Source organism: Chelonoidis abingdonii, chromosome 15 (assembly GCF_003597395.2).
Source record: "Chelonoidis abingdonii isolate Lonesome George chromosome 15, CheloAbing_2.0, whole genome shotgun sequence".
Taxonomy (NCBI): Eukaryota; Metazoa; Chordata; order Testudines; family Testudinidae; genus Chelonoidis; species Chelonoidis abingdonii.
In genome coordinates, this window is record NC_133783.1 from 28,675,040 (window position 1) to 28,694,721 (window position 19,682).

General features: G+C 40.3%; 1 protein-coding gene across 1 annotated transcript in view; it reads left to right on the plus strand.

Annotated features, from left to right (window-relative positions):
* Nucleotides 1-19,682, plus strand: part of PCDH15 (protocadherin related 15) — a 1,383,724-nt gene that overhangs the window by 1,173,502 nt on the left and 190,540 nt on the right. Inside the window, exon 24 of the mRNA XM_075072657.1 lies at nucleotides 15,817-15,933. Within this exon, the coding sequence (XP_074928758.1) occupies nucleotides 15,817-15,933 (117 nt within the window). The remainder of the gene's footprint in view (nucleotides 1-15,816; nucleotides 15,934-19,682) is intronic.

A 19,682-nucleotide genomic window follows, 5' to 3' on the forward strand; every position in this document is an offset into this window, starting at 1 on the left:
TTGCTACAAGTTCTGAATTGTACTGCAGGATGACTGATGTGATTCCTGAACCTAAAAAGGGGAACATCTTAAAGGTATACAGTACCGCTAAACAGTTAATTTCAGTAAAGGAATTTAGATACAACTTTTAGATAATGTTTTTACCTCTTAGCTCAGAGAGCCGAGAAGCTTTCTGTTGAGGAATAAGGAAAAACTATAAGCCAGAGAGTCCTTGTGGTGATTCTGATTCTCACCAAAAACAGGAAGTAGGGGGAATTTCATAAATACCATACAAAGGTATGGTGCTATATAAACATTTAATAATAAAAATATAGCCCTGGGGAAGTCAGGGCTGGTGCAAGGATGTTTCGCGCCCTAGGTGAAATTTCCACCTTGTGTCCCTCTCCGCACTCGTGCCCTGAGGTGCCCCCCGCCCTCGGCAGCTCCCCACCCCAGCTCACCCCTGCTCCACACGAGCACCCCAAGCACGCCATTGCTGCTTCACTTCTCCTGCCTACTAGACTTGCAGCACCTAAGCTGATTGGCGCCACAAGCCTGGGAGGCAGGAGAAGCGAAGTAGCCATGGCGTGCTCAGGGAGGAGGCGGGGCAGGGATGAGCTGGGGCGGGGAGTTACCCTGTGTTCCCCCCCCCCCTTACTTGTTGCAGGTGGCCCTCCCTTTACTCCCCTGCCCCAGCTCCCTCCGCCTAAATGCTGGAGGCGACCGGGGTGGCCGAAGATCCGGCCACTGCGATTGCTGCCGAGGAAAATGGCACCCCTCAAGTCCCAGCTCCCTACGCCTAAATGGTTGCACCGGCCCTGGGGGAAGTTCAGCTATCTGACAGGCACACACCAGTGCAATGTCAGAATTTCAAATGATCAGACCTAAACATAATTATTTCTTCTACTGTAAATCAAATTTATATGGCAAGTGTACTGAAAATGAATTAATAATCATATAACAGTGCCAGCTATTTTATCATGCAAACTTTAGTATATAGTCTGAGTGTCTTTGCTTATTCAAATCAAACTGTGCTTTCCTAGAAAATGCCTGCAAAGTAGAAACCACTTACTAAAATATAAAGCTAGTCCTTCCCAGAGAGTCTCATTATAGAAAGCATGAAATGATTATTCCATTTTATGATTCTGACCATTTCATATAGTACTGTACTTACAAGCAGAGATTTTAAGTGAAGCTCTGGCCCTGTTGAAGTCAATGGAAGTTTTGGCATTAACTCAATGGAGAGAGGTTTCCGCATTTTGTATATACAATGGTGACACATGGGGACAACTGCTACAGGGAAGAGATTCACTCCTTAGAAGGAGCAGCAACTGTACTGCTACCCCCTTTCCCTGAGGTTTCATCAGGAAAAGGCAGCTTTGAATTATAGCTTAGATTCCATATAAGATGTATCAGTGACAGTTAGCTGGAAGATGTGTGAAATAGTGTATCTCCCACCCAGCCCTGACTACTTTTGGGGCAATGATGGTTGGTTACAGACCTCTGGTGGCATGAGAGTTATGGGCTGCTAATGCTGCTGATCCCCTGCTTCATACATTGCTGGCATACACAGGGCCGGTGCAACCATTTAGGCAAACTAGGCAGCTGCCTAGGGCGCCTAGTGGTTGGGTGTGCCTAAAAGCCCCTCAGGTGAGGAGGTGGAGGTAAACTGGCTGGGGGGGGCGCGTGGAGAGGGCTGCCCGCAATAACGAGGGGGGTGCGCACAGGGGAACCGCTCCCTGCCCCAGCTCACCTCCGCTCTGCCTCCTCCGCTGAGCACACAGCCCAGCTCTAAGTCTCCTCCAATCAGCACCGCAAGCCTCGGCAGGGAGGAGAATTAGAGCAGCGCTGACGTGCTCAGTGGAGGAGACGGAGCCAAGGTGAGCTGGGGTGGGCTACTCAGGCTAGCTTCCGCGGTGGGAGGTCTCCCCAGGCAGAGTTAGCTTCCGCAGGAGGTCTTCCCAGTCAGGGTTAGCTGCTGGGGGGAGGGGGGAAGTCTCTCCAGGCAGGGTTAGCTGCCCTATTCGATAGATAAAAAAAAAAAATAAAATGAAGGTCTTGCTCCAGGCAGGTTAGCTGCTGGGGGCGGAGGGCAGGGTTAGCTGCCGTGGCAGGGGGGATTGGGAAGGTCTCCCCAGGCAGAGTTAGCTGCCACAGGGGGATGGGGGGGAGTCTCCCCAGGCAGGGTTAGTTGCCATGGGGGGGGTCGAGGGGAGAGGGGTTAGCTGTCGTGGTGGTGGGGAGTAGCTGCTGGGGGGGGGGCTCCCCAGGTGGGGGGCTGAGTTAGCTGCTGTGTGGGGGCGTTATCTGCGGGGGGGTGCAAGGTGAAAGTTTTGCCTAGGACGTGAAACTTCCTTGCACCAGCCCTAGGCATACAGGAAACAAGGCCAGTAAATGCATACTACTTCTGGTGCTAACGGGAAACCAAACTTCATGTGCAAATGTTGGATGTTCTCTGTAAGGGCACTTCTGTCTTTGGAATTCACTCCCTTCCTTGGTTGATAATAGAATGAATTTGTTCACTGAGCCCCTTTTTTTCCCTCTCTGGCTTGTGAAGAGTCAGAGCCTTGTGAAGGTGGATAATGGGGGGGTGAGCAGGGACTCTGAGTTTGTTTCTTGGGAGTTTAGGGGGGGTTATATTTTTGCTAAGTAGGGGGAAATTAGTATGGTAAAATTAGTTTTTGTAATTACCCATCCACTCCCAGTCTTTAGTCAGGCATAATTTGATACCATCCAGTTTGCAAATTAATTCCAGTTTGGCAGTTTCACGTTGGAGTCTGTTTTTGAAGTTTTTTTGTTGAAGAATTGCCACTCTTAAGTCTGTTATTGAGTGACCAGGGAGGTTGAAGTGTTCTCCCACTGGTTTTTGAATGTTATAATTCCTGATGTCAGATTTGTGTCCATTTATTCTTTTGCGTAGAAACTTTCCCCCTACTGTTACTCACACCTTCTTGTCAACTGTTTGAAATGAACCACCCTCATTACCACTACAAAAGTGATTTTTCCTCTCTTGGTATTCTACGGTTTGTTGAATTGTCTCATTAGACTGACCCCCCCACTTGGTAAGGCAACTCCCAACTTTTCATGTACTATGAATATATATACCTGCTACTGTATTTTCCACTCCATGCATCTGATGAAGTGGGTTCTAGCCCACAAAAACTTATGTGCAAATAAATTTGTTAGGTTCTAAGGTGCCACAAGGATTCCTCATTGTTTTTGCTGATACAGACTAACATGGCTACCGCTCTGAAACCTAAGATTAGAATGCGGTCCTTATTGCTGCTGTAAGCCCCTCCACAGAACTGTGTAGGCAAATTTGAAGTGACTGGTGATTTAAGCTGGTAATACTTCTCATCTAGCTAAAAGGTTAAAGTGAGCTTGTTTGAAAGCTGAAGATCCTGGTTATTGTCTCTGTAACAGAGACTTCTCCAGATGTTAACAGTAGTCCATTAGGAAGTGTTTGTGATGGAAATATTGATACTCTTCATCACCCCGGTACAATGTGGTGGTGTTCACCTCTTTTTAGTTTTGGCAAATAGGGCTTGCTAAATGAAGGAAAATATGCAGTTGCCAACAAAAGTTTATAGATATTTGACTGGAACTGAAAATCTGCCATTGTATCTTCTTATTGCTGTGTACATGACAGAAAAAAGTAATAAGGTTATCCCATTATTGAGAGCCAAATCAAAATAATATCTTGGTTTTAATTAGGCATTTCTCAATGGGCACAGTATTCAAAAATTCCTAAGCTCCTACCTCTCCAGTAGAGTTGCTTGTGAAAATCAGCCCCAAGTACACAGTCCTTGGTTCACAAAAGCAGTTAGGTATGTTTTTAAGTTCATCCACATTCAGGACAGCACTTAATTGCACGTGCTTAACTTCAAGTCTGTCCTCAAGTCTTATTGATTCCTGTGGGACTTAAATGCAAACTTAAAGTTAAGCTTGTGCTACATCCTGTCTTGAATAGGAATGCTTCCCTGAATTGGTGCCATATTATGAAAACTGCAGCACAATACAGTGCATTGTCAGTGCAAAAAGGTAGGAGACAGACTTACCAACTTTAGCAAAACAGCAAAAAAAGAATCATATCAAGCAAGTAAAGTAAGCAGGATACATAACATTTGAGGAATTGCAGAAGAACTTGAGGCTCATACTAGTTCAAAAACTTAACATGGACTAGAAGAGTAACCTGAAACTCAAGATGTTTCTGAAAGCCATACTGAAACACAAGATGATCAAAGGTGATCAGAGTTTGCTGAAGACAACTTGAGAAAGAGTGAAAAGTTCTGGAACAAAGTTTTATGACCTAGTTTGAAAGATAAATGAACATGCTCTACTCTGAAGGAAATCTTCATATGTAAGTGTTAACTTCAGTGAGACTTAATCACTTCCTGAAAGCTAATCACCTCCTTTATGCTTAAGTGCCCAATCTAAAGTCCACTAATATTAATGAGAATATCTTCTTTAGCTTTACTGGGGGGTTGGAATAGGTCTATCTGCTTTGCTTTGTTGAATGGAGGCCATAGGCCCGAGGTACTTGAGTGACCATTCCTCACCCCCATGTCCCTTCAAGACAGTTGCGGTTGACTGGGTTTCTTCCTGAAGCTCTGTATGAATTGGTTAAGGGAACTCTCTTCATGGTTCTGGCATTCTGCCTGTGGAACTTCGCCTGAGTATGGCCCTCGTGTCTTTTCAAGACTTACTGCAAGGCTATGCTGTATTTGTCAGTATATCTCTTTCCTTTTCCATTGCCTCCTCCTTTCTGGATAATTTTCTTTTTTTCCTAATGTTTGTTTAAACAAACATTTTTGATACAACCTCCCAACATTTGGAAGATGGATGCTTTAGAAAATAATTTTAAATTAATATACTAATAAGTAAGACTGTTCTCTTTGTACATATACAGAATAGAAAATGTCCTTTTGAAGGATTAAAAAATCTTCAATCTGTGATTATTACAATCAGCTTTTTTTCCTGCTGGAGAATTGGTGCCTGTTAATGTGAGATCATTACACAATGATACACAATAATTTCATAATATGTTTCTGTTTATTAATACTCTTGATTGTTGTCATATGATCTGGAAATAATGGAAACTGGTTAACCTGTCTTCGCATAACCCATCAGAAAAAGTAAATTGGATTGTTATTATTTAGCTCTTTAGATTATCTAATAAACTAGTAGGAGATCAATCAAACCCCTTTGTATCAGAGGGGTAGCCAAGTTAGTCTGGATCTGTAAAAAGCAACGAAGAGTCCTGTGGCACCTTGTAGACTAACAGATGTGTTGGAGCATAAGCTTATGCTCCAACACATCTGTTAGTCTACAAGGTGCCACAGGACACTCTGTTGCTTTTTACAAACCGCTTTTGTAAATATTTGTCATTTGTCCCAGTAATATGCAGTGAATTTTACAGAATGCTGATAAAATTCAAAGATGTATTCATTAGAATACATTATTTAAAATATGATGATCGATAAGCTAAGTGCACTGGTTTACAGTGATAAGATTTACCTTTTTTGTCAAATGACTTCTGAGCAGAATACATTTCAGTAAAAGATACTTATTTGCTGCATTTGTAAAGTACTCATCACACACAAAGGTGTATTAGAATAATATATTTTTTATCTGATATGCTATTTACATAACAGATAATGAAGAACTACAATAGAGCCTCAGAGATATATGAACACCTTGGAAATAGAGGTTGTTTGTAACTCTGAAATGTTCGTAAGTCTGAACAAAACATTACGGTTATTCTTTCAGAAGTTTACAGTTTTATAATGACTTAATACAGCTCTGAAACTTTATTATGCAGAAGAGAAATGCTACTTTTAACCCTCTTCATTTAAATGAAACAAGTGCAGAAACAGTTCCCTTACCTTGTCAATTTTTTTAAACTTTCCCTTTATTTTTTAGTAGTTTATGTTTAACACAGTACTGTAGTGTACTGTATTTTCTTTCCCCCACCCCATCTGCTGCTGTCTGATTGCTTACTTCTGGTTCCAAATGAAGTGTGTGGTTGACTAGTTGGTTCATAACTCTGGTGTTTGTAATTCTGAGGTTCTACTGTAATTAAATGTTGCATTGTGTGGGCTTAATTGTGGGTTTGCCAGATGCTCTCAGTAATGGTCAGCACATAGTTGCACTGCTTCAGCAGAAGAGCAAGGATGAGCTTGCGAGTCAGTCTCATCCCTGGCTCCCCCATTGTGCAAGGGGCAAGAAATTTGTGTCAGCCCTAAACCTTATGCAGCTTCTTCATCCTCACAAGCTCCACCCACTGCCCACCAGAAAGCATAGTAGGGGAAGTAGCAAGGGCCCAAATGCTGCTCTCCTCACCCTGTGCTATGACCTACAATAAAAGTAGGCCATGGAGGAAAGAGAAGCATATATACTATTATGCCCTAAAAAGGTAGTCTTCGTTATTATTTATGAAAACTCATTAAATGGTCGAATAAGGTCCTGTGACAGAAACTGAATTCCATTTGGTTTCTACCCACTTAAGCACATTTTAATGAAAGTTGCTCATTTAAGTATTCCATTTTTAAAGTATTTTAATTTCTGAGCTGGCAGTTAGGGGGACAGCTGATTGCAGAGCCAAAATATTCTGTATAATAAAGTGTTAAGGCACATCATCCTTTGGTTTGAGGATGTTAGGAAATATTAATTTTACAAAATCTCAAAAACATAACAAAAAAACAAAGCCCTCTTTCTATAGAAGAAGGCTCCTGAGGAACATTACTGGAGATGTGTCAAACTGCTGTTTGGAAGTTAGGATAGCCCTGAACAGTAGGGGGTTATCAGACAATTGCATGCAACAGAGATGCATGCAACCAGCTCTGTTAATGTACAAATGCCCTGAACTGACAGAGGTATAAAACAAAATCATTGCAGGAAATTAAACGCATGCAGGGTTGTTGTTTTTTTTTAAATTAAAAGTGTTTTTTTAGACTGGAGAATTTGGCACATAAATGACCTTTCGGTGACAGCAACTCTTCCCTCCCCTTCCTCCTCCCTTTTGTGGCATTATATATATTTTAGTGTTAGTGGAAGGAGATCACTAGCATTTGAATACACATTTTCCTGTTTATTTCATGCATGATAAAAAGATAGGAAGTTGCAAAAGAAGTTGTAGATCCATAATGCACATTTACTAGCTCAGTTGTTGTTCAGTCTTGTTTTTTTATAGTGAGGCCTCAATGATTTCCCATTTGATATAGTTGACCGGAAACTTTCATATCAACAGATAATCTCACAATACACTGTCTTAAAGTAGTAGGGAAAAACTCTAGAAATATGTTTACAAGCTCTTTTTTAAAAATTTGATTTCATCATTTAAAAACCATGAGTGTATAATATTTCAGAAGCTATTCCTACTTAGGTTAGCGAACAATATTGTCAGCAGATCAGACATAGAAGAGTAAAGCACAACTTTGTAGATTTTTAAAATCCATTGGGACAAGTACTTTTTCTTTGCAATAAAAAGAAGACCCTGACAGAACTGCATTTGATATAGACTTCCCCTGTATACAGCTCTGAAAATTTCGACCAGAGCAAAAGACATCTCAAGAATACAGTTCATTTAACAGTCTAGCTAAATCAATAGAATCCTTAATGATTATGTTGTATTTTATTTACAGGAATTCCTCCCTTTTGAATTATTTATTGACACCTGATTTTACTGCCTTTTGTTGAAGCTACTTTCAAAAATAATCAGTGTTCTTTGGGAATAAGTCAGGTAATATAAAGCCTGAAATTGAAATACTGTGATGATAGTCATGGTATATAAACTAAGGTTTATAAACTTTCTTTTATATTAATGGTTAATTGTGTTTCAGTGAGCTAAAAATTAAGATTACTGGAAACTGTGTTTGCTTTTGTGTAGTGTTGGGGAGGGTAGACTAACAATGATTTTTATCACACAGCACCTTTAATCTGACTTCTCAGGAGTATCTTCTAGTGGACTGAGGGGCAAATGCCAAATGGTTTTGGTGCGTGCAAGTCGAATAGCATAGTTGTACTTGTTGGCTAAAATAGCACTTTTATAAAGGAGCTTTTGTGAGATATTTATATTATATTATTACTGAAGTGTCATCTTGAGTCACTGTTGTTTGTATTAATATATGTAGTGAGAAACGTGCTCCTGAATTTTTATTTACATTGTCCTTAAAAAATTCATAAACTTTATAGCAAAACATGCTAGATCAAATTATCTTTGGTTAGCAACAGTCAGAACACATAAGAGTTCAGGGTACTTTACATCTTAGCAGTAAAGAAAAAACATGTTTACAGTCATGAACTGTATCACTGGTTTGCTGGGGTAGGGAGGAAAAAGGGAATATATATATCTATGGCCAGATTCCATTCCCCACTATGACTGCTCTGCACCCATCTAGTAATGGAAAACAGCTGTAATGCTGGCTTAACTAGCAGACTAAGGACACTCCCTTTACTACCCCTTACCTCTCCCAAGTTACCATGGGGAAGCCATCCTCCCTCCCAATCACTAGCACAGGGGGTATAGGTATAAGAGGAAAGAGAGATATGGCTTTTGTGCTACCTTAAGCCTTGGATCTGTAGTTATCGAAACATCCCCTTAGAATGCCAGGAGTAAATTGGAGAAACTGGGGCTGCTCTAATTTATAACAGGGACTAATCCAATCCCCAGTTGGTACAGGATCCAGGAGCTGCAAAGGTGGTTGGCCTTATAACTATCTTTAACCCCTATCTCACTCGGTTGTGCTGAGAACAGTTTAGATGCAGCCCAGGATGCAGATCTAATACTTTGAATTCTAATTATTTACTTCTTTCCCTTTCTTTCAAACTGGGGGAAGAAGTTATGTTACCTATCTAAATATTGTACATTTATATTGCTGAAGTTCTGTTGGAGGCAGACATAAAGGGTGTCATGGGGTCACCCTTGTTAAAATATTTATTAATATCTCTGGAAATACAGTTAGGTTTTCAGACTCATCTTCTGGTATCCCCCTAACTCAAATATTTCTATCCTGCATAGTATTTATCTTCCCTCTCAATTGACCACTAGCTGTTTGTGAGTACCTTATTGACCATTAGTGTATTTTAATTAGTAATCGTCTTACCTTTTTCAATCTTTTTTTTAAACTGATTTTCAGTTTTAATGCCTTTTCTCTGTAGTACTTCCGTTCTCCTCATCCCCACTCCAAGATGATTGTCCTGGTTTACTTACCATTGTGTTTAGCATTTTCTCTTTTCTTTCCAGCAATGCCAGTATTAGTTTTTAGAGAGATATTTGTAGAAAAGACTCCTTTAATCCTTGTAAACATGACTTTATGACTTTAAGGGATGGGGAAGGGAGGGAACAGATCATGCTAGAGCTAAGATGACAACTGGGTTAGCAATAGAGATGGCTTCAAGAAATCCATGGATCAGTCCTCATTTAGCTATGTGGAATAGTTCCAGGGGTAGCTACTATACATTCTGCTAAATGAGGGTATATGAACTTTCTCCTGAATTGCACTGTCAGCATACTTTTTACCCTTTGCACAGGGGAACTATGGGAAATAAATGTCCTTTCCTGCTCCTTTCATATTCTGTTGAATGCAAGCAATGTGAAACAAAACAAGAAACAGCACATAAAATGGAGCTATGATAAGGAGAAAACTTGTTCCTTTATTATGCTTTGACTTCTGTTGTGTAATATTTGTGAAGAATCCTATAACTTGTTTTGCCCAATTTATTCACACATAGCTATTAAATGAATCAATATGAAAAACCTTTGTAGAAGGATTATACACCTTAGGAATTTTTCTGGTGATAGGTTCCCCCACAGCCAGAGCTTAACTGCCTCAAGTTTACCTGCCTCAAATCTATGACAATCCTCATTAACAAGCTACAGAATCAGTCATATACCTCAGTGAGAACCTGTTTGAGTTTCCCCAGGCACGTGGCCTCATGTAGATTTGTCATGCAGCATGCTAAACTTCACTTACGCTGTATGCAAGTCTGTCTGAAATTGGTGTATATACCAAATGGACACCCTATCAAGTCAGTGCTAGTTCCCCTCAATAACCTTCCCTTCATGAATTGGTGGAAAGATCCCAGTCATGTGTGCAAGGTTGGTTTGTTCTTCCCACCAAACTCCTTGTGACTGATGCATCCCTTGTACGATGGGGAGCTTAGCTCAACTGCCATGAAGTTCAGTGCTGATTGACCCACAAGGAAAAGAGGTTGCACGTAAGCCTATTAGCACTTGGGGCAGTTCATTGAGCCTTCATACTTTCTCCCAATGATTCAAGGACTTGCAATTCAAATTATGACACACAACATGACAGCTATGATTTATATAAACAAATGAGTAAGAGCTATTTCATAACTCCTGTACTAGCAGGATGTTTGGTTCAGGAATTGGAGTATCCACCAACAAGTCTCACCAGTAATACTACACCATCTCCAAGGCCTACAAAATGTCCCAACAGACTGCCTGAGCAGACAGTTCCCCATGGACTACAAGCTGACTATCAGAAAGTCCATAGTATAAAACATCTCCCAGGAATGAGGTCAGCCATCAGTAGACCTGTTTACAAAGATGAGAACAAGAAATTACCCAAATTCTGCTTGGTTTTCTAGCAGATGCGTTCTTCATTTTACGGATAATATGCATCCATCCTGCTGATATGCACCCAGATAATATGCACCCATCCTGCTGGGTCCCTGTGCTTTTGAGAAAGATCAGGCAGGAGCTCCAATGTGGCTAATTCAGTTTTGGTACTTGGGTCTGATGAGCCTATCGACATACCCTCCAAAACACTTACCTCCTCTCTTGGACTTGATCTCCCAAGAAGATGGGAGCATCCTGCATCTGAATCCATCTTTCTTCCACCTCACATTCTAGATGGATGACAGATATAGAGAGATCATGTCCTTTAGATCTTCAAGACATTTTTATTGATTGAACGGGAAGGATTCCACCAGGCTTACATGTACTGCCATGTGGTAGTGGGATGAGCAATGTCCCTTTCCCCCTATAAAAACCCAAATCCCAGATATCCTGGACTACTTGTTGATTTTCAAGAACTCAGAATTGTCTCTTAGTTCTACTTGAGTGCATTTAACAGCTATATCAGCACATCTCACCCCTCTCCCTAATCTAGAGTTGCACAGTTTTCTCCCACCCTATGGTGGCTGAATTCCTAAAGGGCTTTGCATTTGTTTTCCCCCAAGTTGAGGAGACTTACCCTCTCTTGACCCGCAGTGTGGCCCTATAGAGTTTGATGGGATCCCTATCTGAGCCTTTGGCAACTTACTCATTGCTACATTTATCCATAAATTCAGCATTTTTGTAGCAATTACATCAGTAAGAAGATTTGGGAAAATAAGGCTCTTATGGCAGGCCTTCCATATTCAATTTTTCATTGGGATGAGGTCACCTGTAGGCTCCATCCCAAATTATTACCTAAGGTAGTTACTGGCTTTCATTTGAACCAAAGATACTTATCTGTTTTCTGTCAAACCACATACCAGTGAAGGGGAGGCTGGATTACATTAGGGTGACCAGATGTCCCAATTTTATAGGGACAGTCCCAATTTTTGGATCTTTTTCTTACCCTTCTATTACCCTCTATTACCCTCCACCCCCTGTCCCGATTTTTCACACTTGCTGTCTAGTCACCCTAGATTACATATATTTTGCGTCCTTAGAGCACTAGCTAATTATTTACTTTAAAACTTCTGGTAGATCATTTTGAGTCTTTCAAGCCTCTTCTTAGTATATGCAGACATATTGATAGGGCCAGGTCATTTCATTGCAGAGACTATCAAAGTCAATGTCGGTCTATATTAGACTCTGTTATAAATTAGTCAATTTATATCCCACAGCTCAGATTAGGATTTATTTTATTAGGGCTCAGGCAGCATGGGCAGCTTCCTTGAGAAGCTGACCAAAAGATTCTGATCGTGGGTGCGCGTGGAATACATCTGGACAATACATCTTTAAGAACCACCACTATTATAAGGACTAAGTGGATATTCACCCACAAAAGCTCATGCTCCAATACATCTGTTAGTCTACAAGGCGCCACAGGACTCTCTTTGCTGCTTTTACAGATCAGACTAACACGGCTACCCCTCTGATACTTGACATTATGGTAAGATAAGTAACTTCATAACCAGCTCCTTCACCTCCTTCCCCACAGCCCCTGGTGAAGGGGCATGTTGAGGCAAGTAGGGTGTGTGTCTGGAGTATGCTTCACTCCAGCTATCCCTACCTTGCTCATGGTCCCATGAAGCCATGGTTCCTTGACAGCTTCTGCCCTTTTGAAAATTAGGCCACTTTATTTATGTGCCTAAATTTGGAGTCAGGAGTGTAAGTTAAGCACTTAGTCTTTGAATATCTTGGCCCAGATCTGCAGTATTAGAAATGAAGACTATGGTCAGCTCCCATGTTTAAACAAAAATCAGATGCAGACTGAATTCCGCATATTGACATTTTTCACCAGAAATAATAAAAATAATTAAAAACATTTTTTGTTTCTTTATAACATCATTGATGCTTTTTAGTGTTTATAAATGCTAACGACAAGTAGTATTAACTATACCAAGTTATAATGTAGGGAGAGACTGAAGTTTTACTATACATCACTGTCAATACAAACAAAGAAACTGTGAAAATAATAAGAGTACTTGTGGCACCTTAGAGACTAACAAATTTATTTGAGCGTAAGCTTTCATGGGCTACAGCCAACATCATCGGATGCGTAGAATGGAACTTACAGTAAGAAGATATAAATACATACAGAGAACATAAAAAGGTGGAAGTACCCATACCAACTCTAAGAGGCTAATTAATTAAAAGAAGCTATTAGCAGCAGAGAAGAAAAACTTTTGAAGTAATAATCAAGATGGCCCATTTTGGACAGTTGACAGGAAGGTGTGAGGATATTTTAACATGGGGAAATAGATTCAATTAGTATAATGACCGAGCCATTCCCAGACTCTGTTCAAACCCAAGTTAATGGTATCTAGTTTGCATATTAATTCAAGTTCGGCTGCTTCTCCTTGGAGTCTGTTTGCAAAATTGCCACCTTAACGTCTGTCACTGAGTGGTTAGAGAGGTTGAACTGAAAATAATAAATTGCTGTAAAGTCAATTTCTTTTGATACTGAAAAGGAACTTTATTAGAATAAGAAAAACAGTATTATCACTAAAGCTACTCTCTCCGTCTCTCTCTCTCTCTCTCTCTCTCTCCATTTCACATGCAGAGTTTCTGCCTAGAACTTCTACCAGCTACTTCCTGCCTTGATTTATGCCACAAATTTAAAGAAAAGTACACATACCCTCACACCCATTGTTCCACTCCTGGACCTTTTTTGAGTACACACTGTCAGTTCTGCTGAAACTCCATAGTGATTTTTATGTGGATATCAATTATTTTTTATTTTAACCTAAACCCCAAACTGGAAGCCTAGTGTCTAATATGTAAAATGAGCAGGCAGTTTTGACTGTTGTAAAGTGTGGGGGAGACAGATAACCCTTTTTCTTATCTGTCCATAAATCACCAAAATATCTTGCTGCCAAGTGGGAGAGGACATTTAATTCAGCACAAACACGTGAGATTTACTAGGAAAAGTTCTTGTGTAAAATTTGTCTTGGTGTAAAGACAATGTCCCTCTGCCTTACTATTGACTTTATGTGCATATTCGTTTGGTGCTGATTCAAATACCTTAGAAAAATAAATATATAAATATGGTTTCTTTTTCATTTCCCATAGCAGTGGATGTTCTATATCATCCTTAAACAAGATTTCTCTTTCTGACATTTCTGTCTTAAGTCTCTGATTTTCAGTCACTAAGGACACATAAAAACATACAGAAGATGACAAAAACTTCAGAGAATGCTGAACTTGTCATGTATTATCTGAAAACAATAGAGATGTTTTAAAGCAACATTGTTATGGTTGACAGATCCACATATAATTTTCCCAATTAAAAACAAAATCTTCTCTTATGTGTGTAGCTTACCTTAAATATTCCATAAATATGCCCAAAAGATTATTAGGCCTCTGAAACAAAGCCAGTCTTCCAGTGAAAGGGGAGAATCCTTCCCTGTGCTGCAAAGGAGCAGTTGGTGGGTTTGTGTGGAGCAGAACACAGTATAGGAAGTGTCTTTTCCTCCCTACTCTCTAACCGCCACAAACAGCAAGCTAAGATCTATGCCTACCGTGCCACTGAGCACTAGGAAAAGAGGATGAGCTACCATGCCAGCCAGCACACCATGTTTTAGAAGCAAGCTGGATATGTGTTACTCATGGCCTATGCTGCTAGTTCTCTTTTAACCCTTAGCATTTTACATTCCAATATACTTGTTTGCAGCATTCCGCACTGCCCACAATCTCAAAGGTGGGAGGAAGGGGGTATTTTTTTGGACTAGAGTATTGGCTCTTTTAAGAGTGTGGACCTGGGAGAAAGGGATGACTCACTGAGCCTTTTGGGGCAAGGTAGAGAAGGCCTTAATTTTTGTCAAACTTGGCATCACTTTGAAGATGTGTCTTCCATTTTACCTTGTCAGATGAAGTAAAATGTCCAGCTGGAAAAGGTCAGCAAATTTGAAGGCACCCATTTCTATCCCCATAATCCAATGTAAGGAATTCTGATCTATTTTAATAGAACAATTTGCAAAATTCAACCCCCACAGCCTCAAAGGTGGGGAGGAGTTTGTCTGGTCAAGCAGCAAGAAAGAGGGTGTGGATCTTCTAAGGGTTCCCCCCTCCTTTTAATGGTGGGGAGGAGGAAGGGAATTAGGCATCACCTGATCTAGGTACTGGCAAGAGGGGCTCTTGAAAGCCATTGGGCCCCATGTGGACCAGCAGGGAGAGTTTATATATCTGTTTATGCCCTGACCTGCCAATAGAGCTCTGTCTCACATTTGGCCCACAGACAGGTGGCCAGTTCCCTCTGGGAGTTCACAGCTGGGCTTCATCATTGAGGCTACTCTGAGTTGATATGGATAAAAGGTTATGGATAAAACAGACATTAAATGAAAAGTAAAAAATGTGGTTTAAAATTGCACATGTTTAAATTAAAAAAAAAAGCTAAATTTAGTGGGCCTTGATCCTGATTGTGTTATTTATGCAGTACATATTATTTCAGGATAGATCACACTATCAAGGTAAATGATTGTTCCTATTAACAAATTACAGTATTGCTGGAGAGAAGCTTCAAAATGTATTTGGCTCCTGATATGGCAGTTATTAGTGGTCCTTCAGCTGAGCGTGGTTGAACTTTGCTTTATATTTTTATTTTCTTTTTACTGCCTCCCTCAATATAACGTACCTTTGCTTCAAAAAAACCCAACAAGTCTAACATAAAATTATCCTTCACAATACATAGGTCACTATGAAAAGCATAATTTAGGCTCTCATAAGGTGTTTATAGTAAGCTGTATTTTCTTGTCATTTTGTCACATATAGTGTAAAAAGCACTTTCAGGAAAGAGCAAGCTCATCCAGTTTAGAAAATTAACAAAGCCATATTGTGGGACATTGCTTGAAAAACAACTGTCATAAGAATCTCTGCAGTCACTGGACGCTTTATTTACTTGGGTGACAGACTGTTTTCTGAAGTACAATTACTTTACATTGATCCTTCACACAATAATATTGTATTGAAAATTTGGCATCTTCCTCTTGGGTGCCAGGCTTGTGTGATAGTAATAGAATTGAGAGTATGGAAAGGCTGACAGTGGCAAATGGGTTCTCTAATGGGAAGGGAGTGAATAGGTATAGTTTGAAAGAACAATTGTGGATAGGTCCATAATCTTGTTTCAACTTGAAAACTAAACTCTTAATTATATTTTGCAGGATATGAATGATTACTCCCCAGTATTTAGCAATGCTCTCTACAGGGGAATGGTTGCTCCTGATGCAATCAAGGGCACTGTTATCACTACAGTTTCAGCTGAAGATCAGGATCCTCCGGTAAGCAAATGATTTTGTTAATACACTTCACCCAAGAGGGAAAAATCTTTAACCCTCATATGTGACCTAACCCTCTGAGCAACAAAGGAGATTATTATGAGTCTCGCACAGCAGTAGCTCACATAAATTTTTTATCCCAGCCTGTTCTTTGTCACCATGAACGTAGGCTGCATTTCAAATGATTTTTCCCCAGGCTGACAAATCAACAATACAGCTTCTTTTTTATGAGAAGTTATCTGGCTTCATGGCACGGATGATAAAAAGAATAGGCAGGATGCAAAACCATGACTGCCTCCATTTGGAACAGATCTATGGCTTAAAAAGAAAACAAAACACAACTTTGCAAGCTTGTCATTTCCTTGATTTGCAGTCATTGTGAGTTTCCAATTTATGTGACATACTAGTGTTCTACAAAACAACACAGTTGATCAGTAGCCCTTTTTGGAAATGCAGTATTTGAACTGAGCTTGAGTGATCTGGGGATAAAGTTTATTTCTGCCACTGATTTCTTATCACTGTTCCCTGGTGAAGCTCTTGATTGACAGAACTGTGCACATTTTTGACTTGTTAGCTTTTCTGATGGTTAATATCTTTTTGTGTAATCAAGGAGGTTCATTAACACTGGTGACCAAATGGTACACTGAGGACAATAAAAGCCAAAGATATTCTGTCAGAAGTGTTTAATTTTAATTGTTAATGTTTAGAATATTAAGGAGAAGAACATACACTCCAAATGCTCAAGGAGTGGTGTTCTGAGAGAATGTTTCCAAGGCACATTAAAAGCTAATGATAATATTTTGACAGAGTTCCACATAAATCAGGTATAGTTAAATACTGTACATAGTAGTTTTTTTTAACACTGTGAAGCACTGAAATTTTAAGGCTGTACTTATATGTCATATTTAATGTGCCCTGTCTGTGCTATCCCTTTGCAAAAAATCCAAACACAAAATGGAAAAGACCTTCAGTTGATGTTAATCAGTCTAGCTCCTTTGAAGTCGATTAGGTTGGGCTAATTTATGCCAGCTTAAGATCTAGCCCATTGTATGTTTAAGATCTGTAAAGAGAGTACTATTAAAATTCAGGTTAATAGTACCAATATTTATTTATTATTACTATACATTATTTGATTAATACCATTGCTGGGTTGAACTCTATACAGAACACAGAGAAAGACACAGTCTGTCTTCCATGGATTTTACAACATCAGGGCAAGATTTGGGGTTACATGGAAGGGCTGAAGAGGTGCTAAATACTGGCAGCCATTCTCAGACCCATTGTGCCTTAGCAAGGCGCAATGCTTCCACTAACATAGGGGAGCATAGATCTTAGCAGCTTCTGTTATGCCCTTTCACAGAGGTCAGTATGCATATCCCTTTGCTGGCCTAGCTCTGGTAGCCATTGTGGATGGGGATTAAGGCAATAGCAGCACCCTCATATTTCCCCAGTAGTTTTCTTTGGTGGTGTCACAAATGGGGCCAGCGGTTGGAGCAGGAGTCGGGAGCCAGGGCCTGGAGTCAAGGATCAGAGTTGAAGTTGGAGTCAGGGTTGGAGCCGGAGGCAGGAGGAAGCAAGGCTGAAGTGGACTGGAATAGGAAAGAATAAAGCTGGGTGGCAAGGCTGAACACAAAGCAGGGGTATGAGTAATTGCAGCTGCTGCTGAACTTAAAAACAGGCCTGCTGGCATCCTTCAGACAATCAAGTGGGCCAGCCAATCTGGTGGTCCTAATGCAATCCAGTTGAGCTCATTAATCTGTCTAGAGAACGGGCTGGCTAGTCTTCATGCTCAGCTGAAGGAGCACACTCAAGACAGGTGGAGACTAATATTGCTGTCCATGATGGATTTTTCCAATTTGTGTGCCCGGGAACACAATGGCTGGGCAGTGTCTGTTCTCTGCTCTGGGGGAGTAAGACTACACACAATCTAGCCCTAATCAGGCATCCAGTGATTTTAGGACGAATTAATCCTGATTGCTCACACCTCCCATCATTTGTTGTCAAGTCATTTTGAAATTTCTTCTAAGGTGATATTCTGAAACTTTAATTTCTTTAGTGTTCTGAGATTTACATCTGAGGTTGATATTGCTTGAAGCTTTGTTGTCATCAGGAATCTCTTTGGTATTCTGTGTATTTAGTATTAAGGACATCAGTGATGTGTGTGGTTCAGGTGTTCACATTACAAAGGACGGTATCGTAACTTGCAAAGTTTGGCAATTTCATTAGAAAGTTAGGAGGAATATGGGTACAATGAAGCACACGCCGTATTTCAAGGAGTTCACTGAGCAGCACTGGGTGAAACTTGAACAGAGATGGTTTCATTTTGTCCCCTCAGGAACTCCCCGTCACTTAGGGACTCAGCAAAGTGTCTCAATTCAAGTGTCTCAGCAAAGTGTCTCAATTCAAGTGTCTCAAAGTAACCTGCAAATTCCTCACAGATAAGGCAAGGAGAGAGGCTATTTAGGATCCACTGTATCAATAGTAGAGCTGGCTGAAAAATGGATTTTCTGATTTTCAGCCTATGGTAAATTCTGATACTTCAAAATTTGATTTTGTCCCAAATTTTGATGAAAAGTCAATATACCTCTGAGTTTTTTCAGAAAAAGGAATATTCCAAAATATTTCATTTTGATCTTATTGAATCATTTTGTTTCAACTTTATCATGTTGACTGTTATAATAGCATAGAATAGAATAATCTAAATATTTTAACTGTCATTATCATAATGAAATATTTTGATAATTTCCCATGGACATTTAGATGGAATTGGTACATTCCAGAAAAAGGTTATGATTTTTGCAAACCCGCATTTTCCAATGTAAACCTAGTCTGACCATAGAAAAATTTAGACCAGCTCTAATCAATAGACGTACAAAAAAATCCTGTAATATATCACCAGATCATAGAAAAGTGGTGATTTGTCAACATAGTTTATTCCCTCAGAAGGTCCTGAAATTGCCCAATTCCAACAGCTACCATTGTCAATGTATTAATAATTGAAAATGTCATTGTATGAGTTTTAGAGACAAGATGGTGAGGTAATAATCTTTCATTGGATCAACTTCTGTTGGTGAGAGACAGAGCTGTTTGGCATAATCAGAGTTGTATGTAGTGGTCGGAGGGTAACAGATAGTGAGACCTTTGGGGATAATGCTTTGTTTCTTGCATTTGCTCTGGAAGTAGAAAAGAAATGAAATATTATCACCACCAGTTTCACCATCTATAACTGTCTGACCACTGCATACAACTCCAAATATGATGAATAGCTCTGTCTCTCTCACAGAAGTTGGTCTGTGACGGGGTGGACTAGTTCCAGAGGCCCCCTGCTGGAAGCCTCAGAATCCTGCCACATTTGTCCAAGGAAAGAACCAATGGAGCTAAGTCCTCTGAGCAACCAAGAAAGGCTACAAAGGGCTAGCTAATCAGAGAGGCTGCAAGGAGCAGCCAAACGATGCCCAAGAGGAACATATAAAAAGGAACTGCAGAGCCAGAGACAGACAGTTCCTTGTTTGAGGCAGAGGAGTGCAGTTGGTGCTCCTGGCTGGCCAAAGGGAAATGCGGCACCATGGACAGCTCAGTTCTGGCAGGGGCCAGGAAAGTGAGAGAGAGCTCCTGGCTGGCTGCTGGGCCTTGAATATAGGAAAGTCCTGACATAAGGGTGAAGCCTCAGGGAAGTGGCTTGGGGAATTGAAAGCTATTTCATTAAAGGAACACAGTGGAACATGGCTGCTATTCTTAGGGTACCTGGGCTG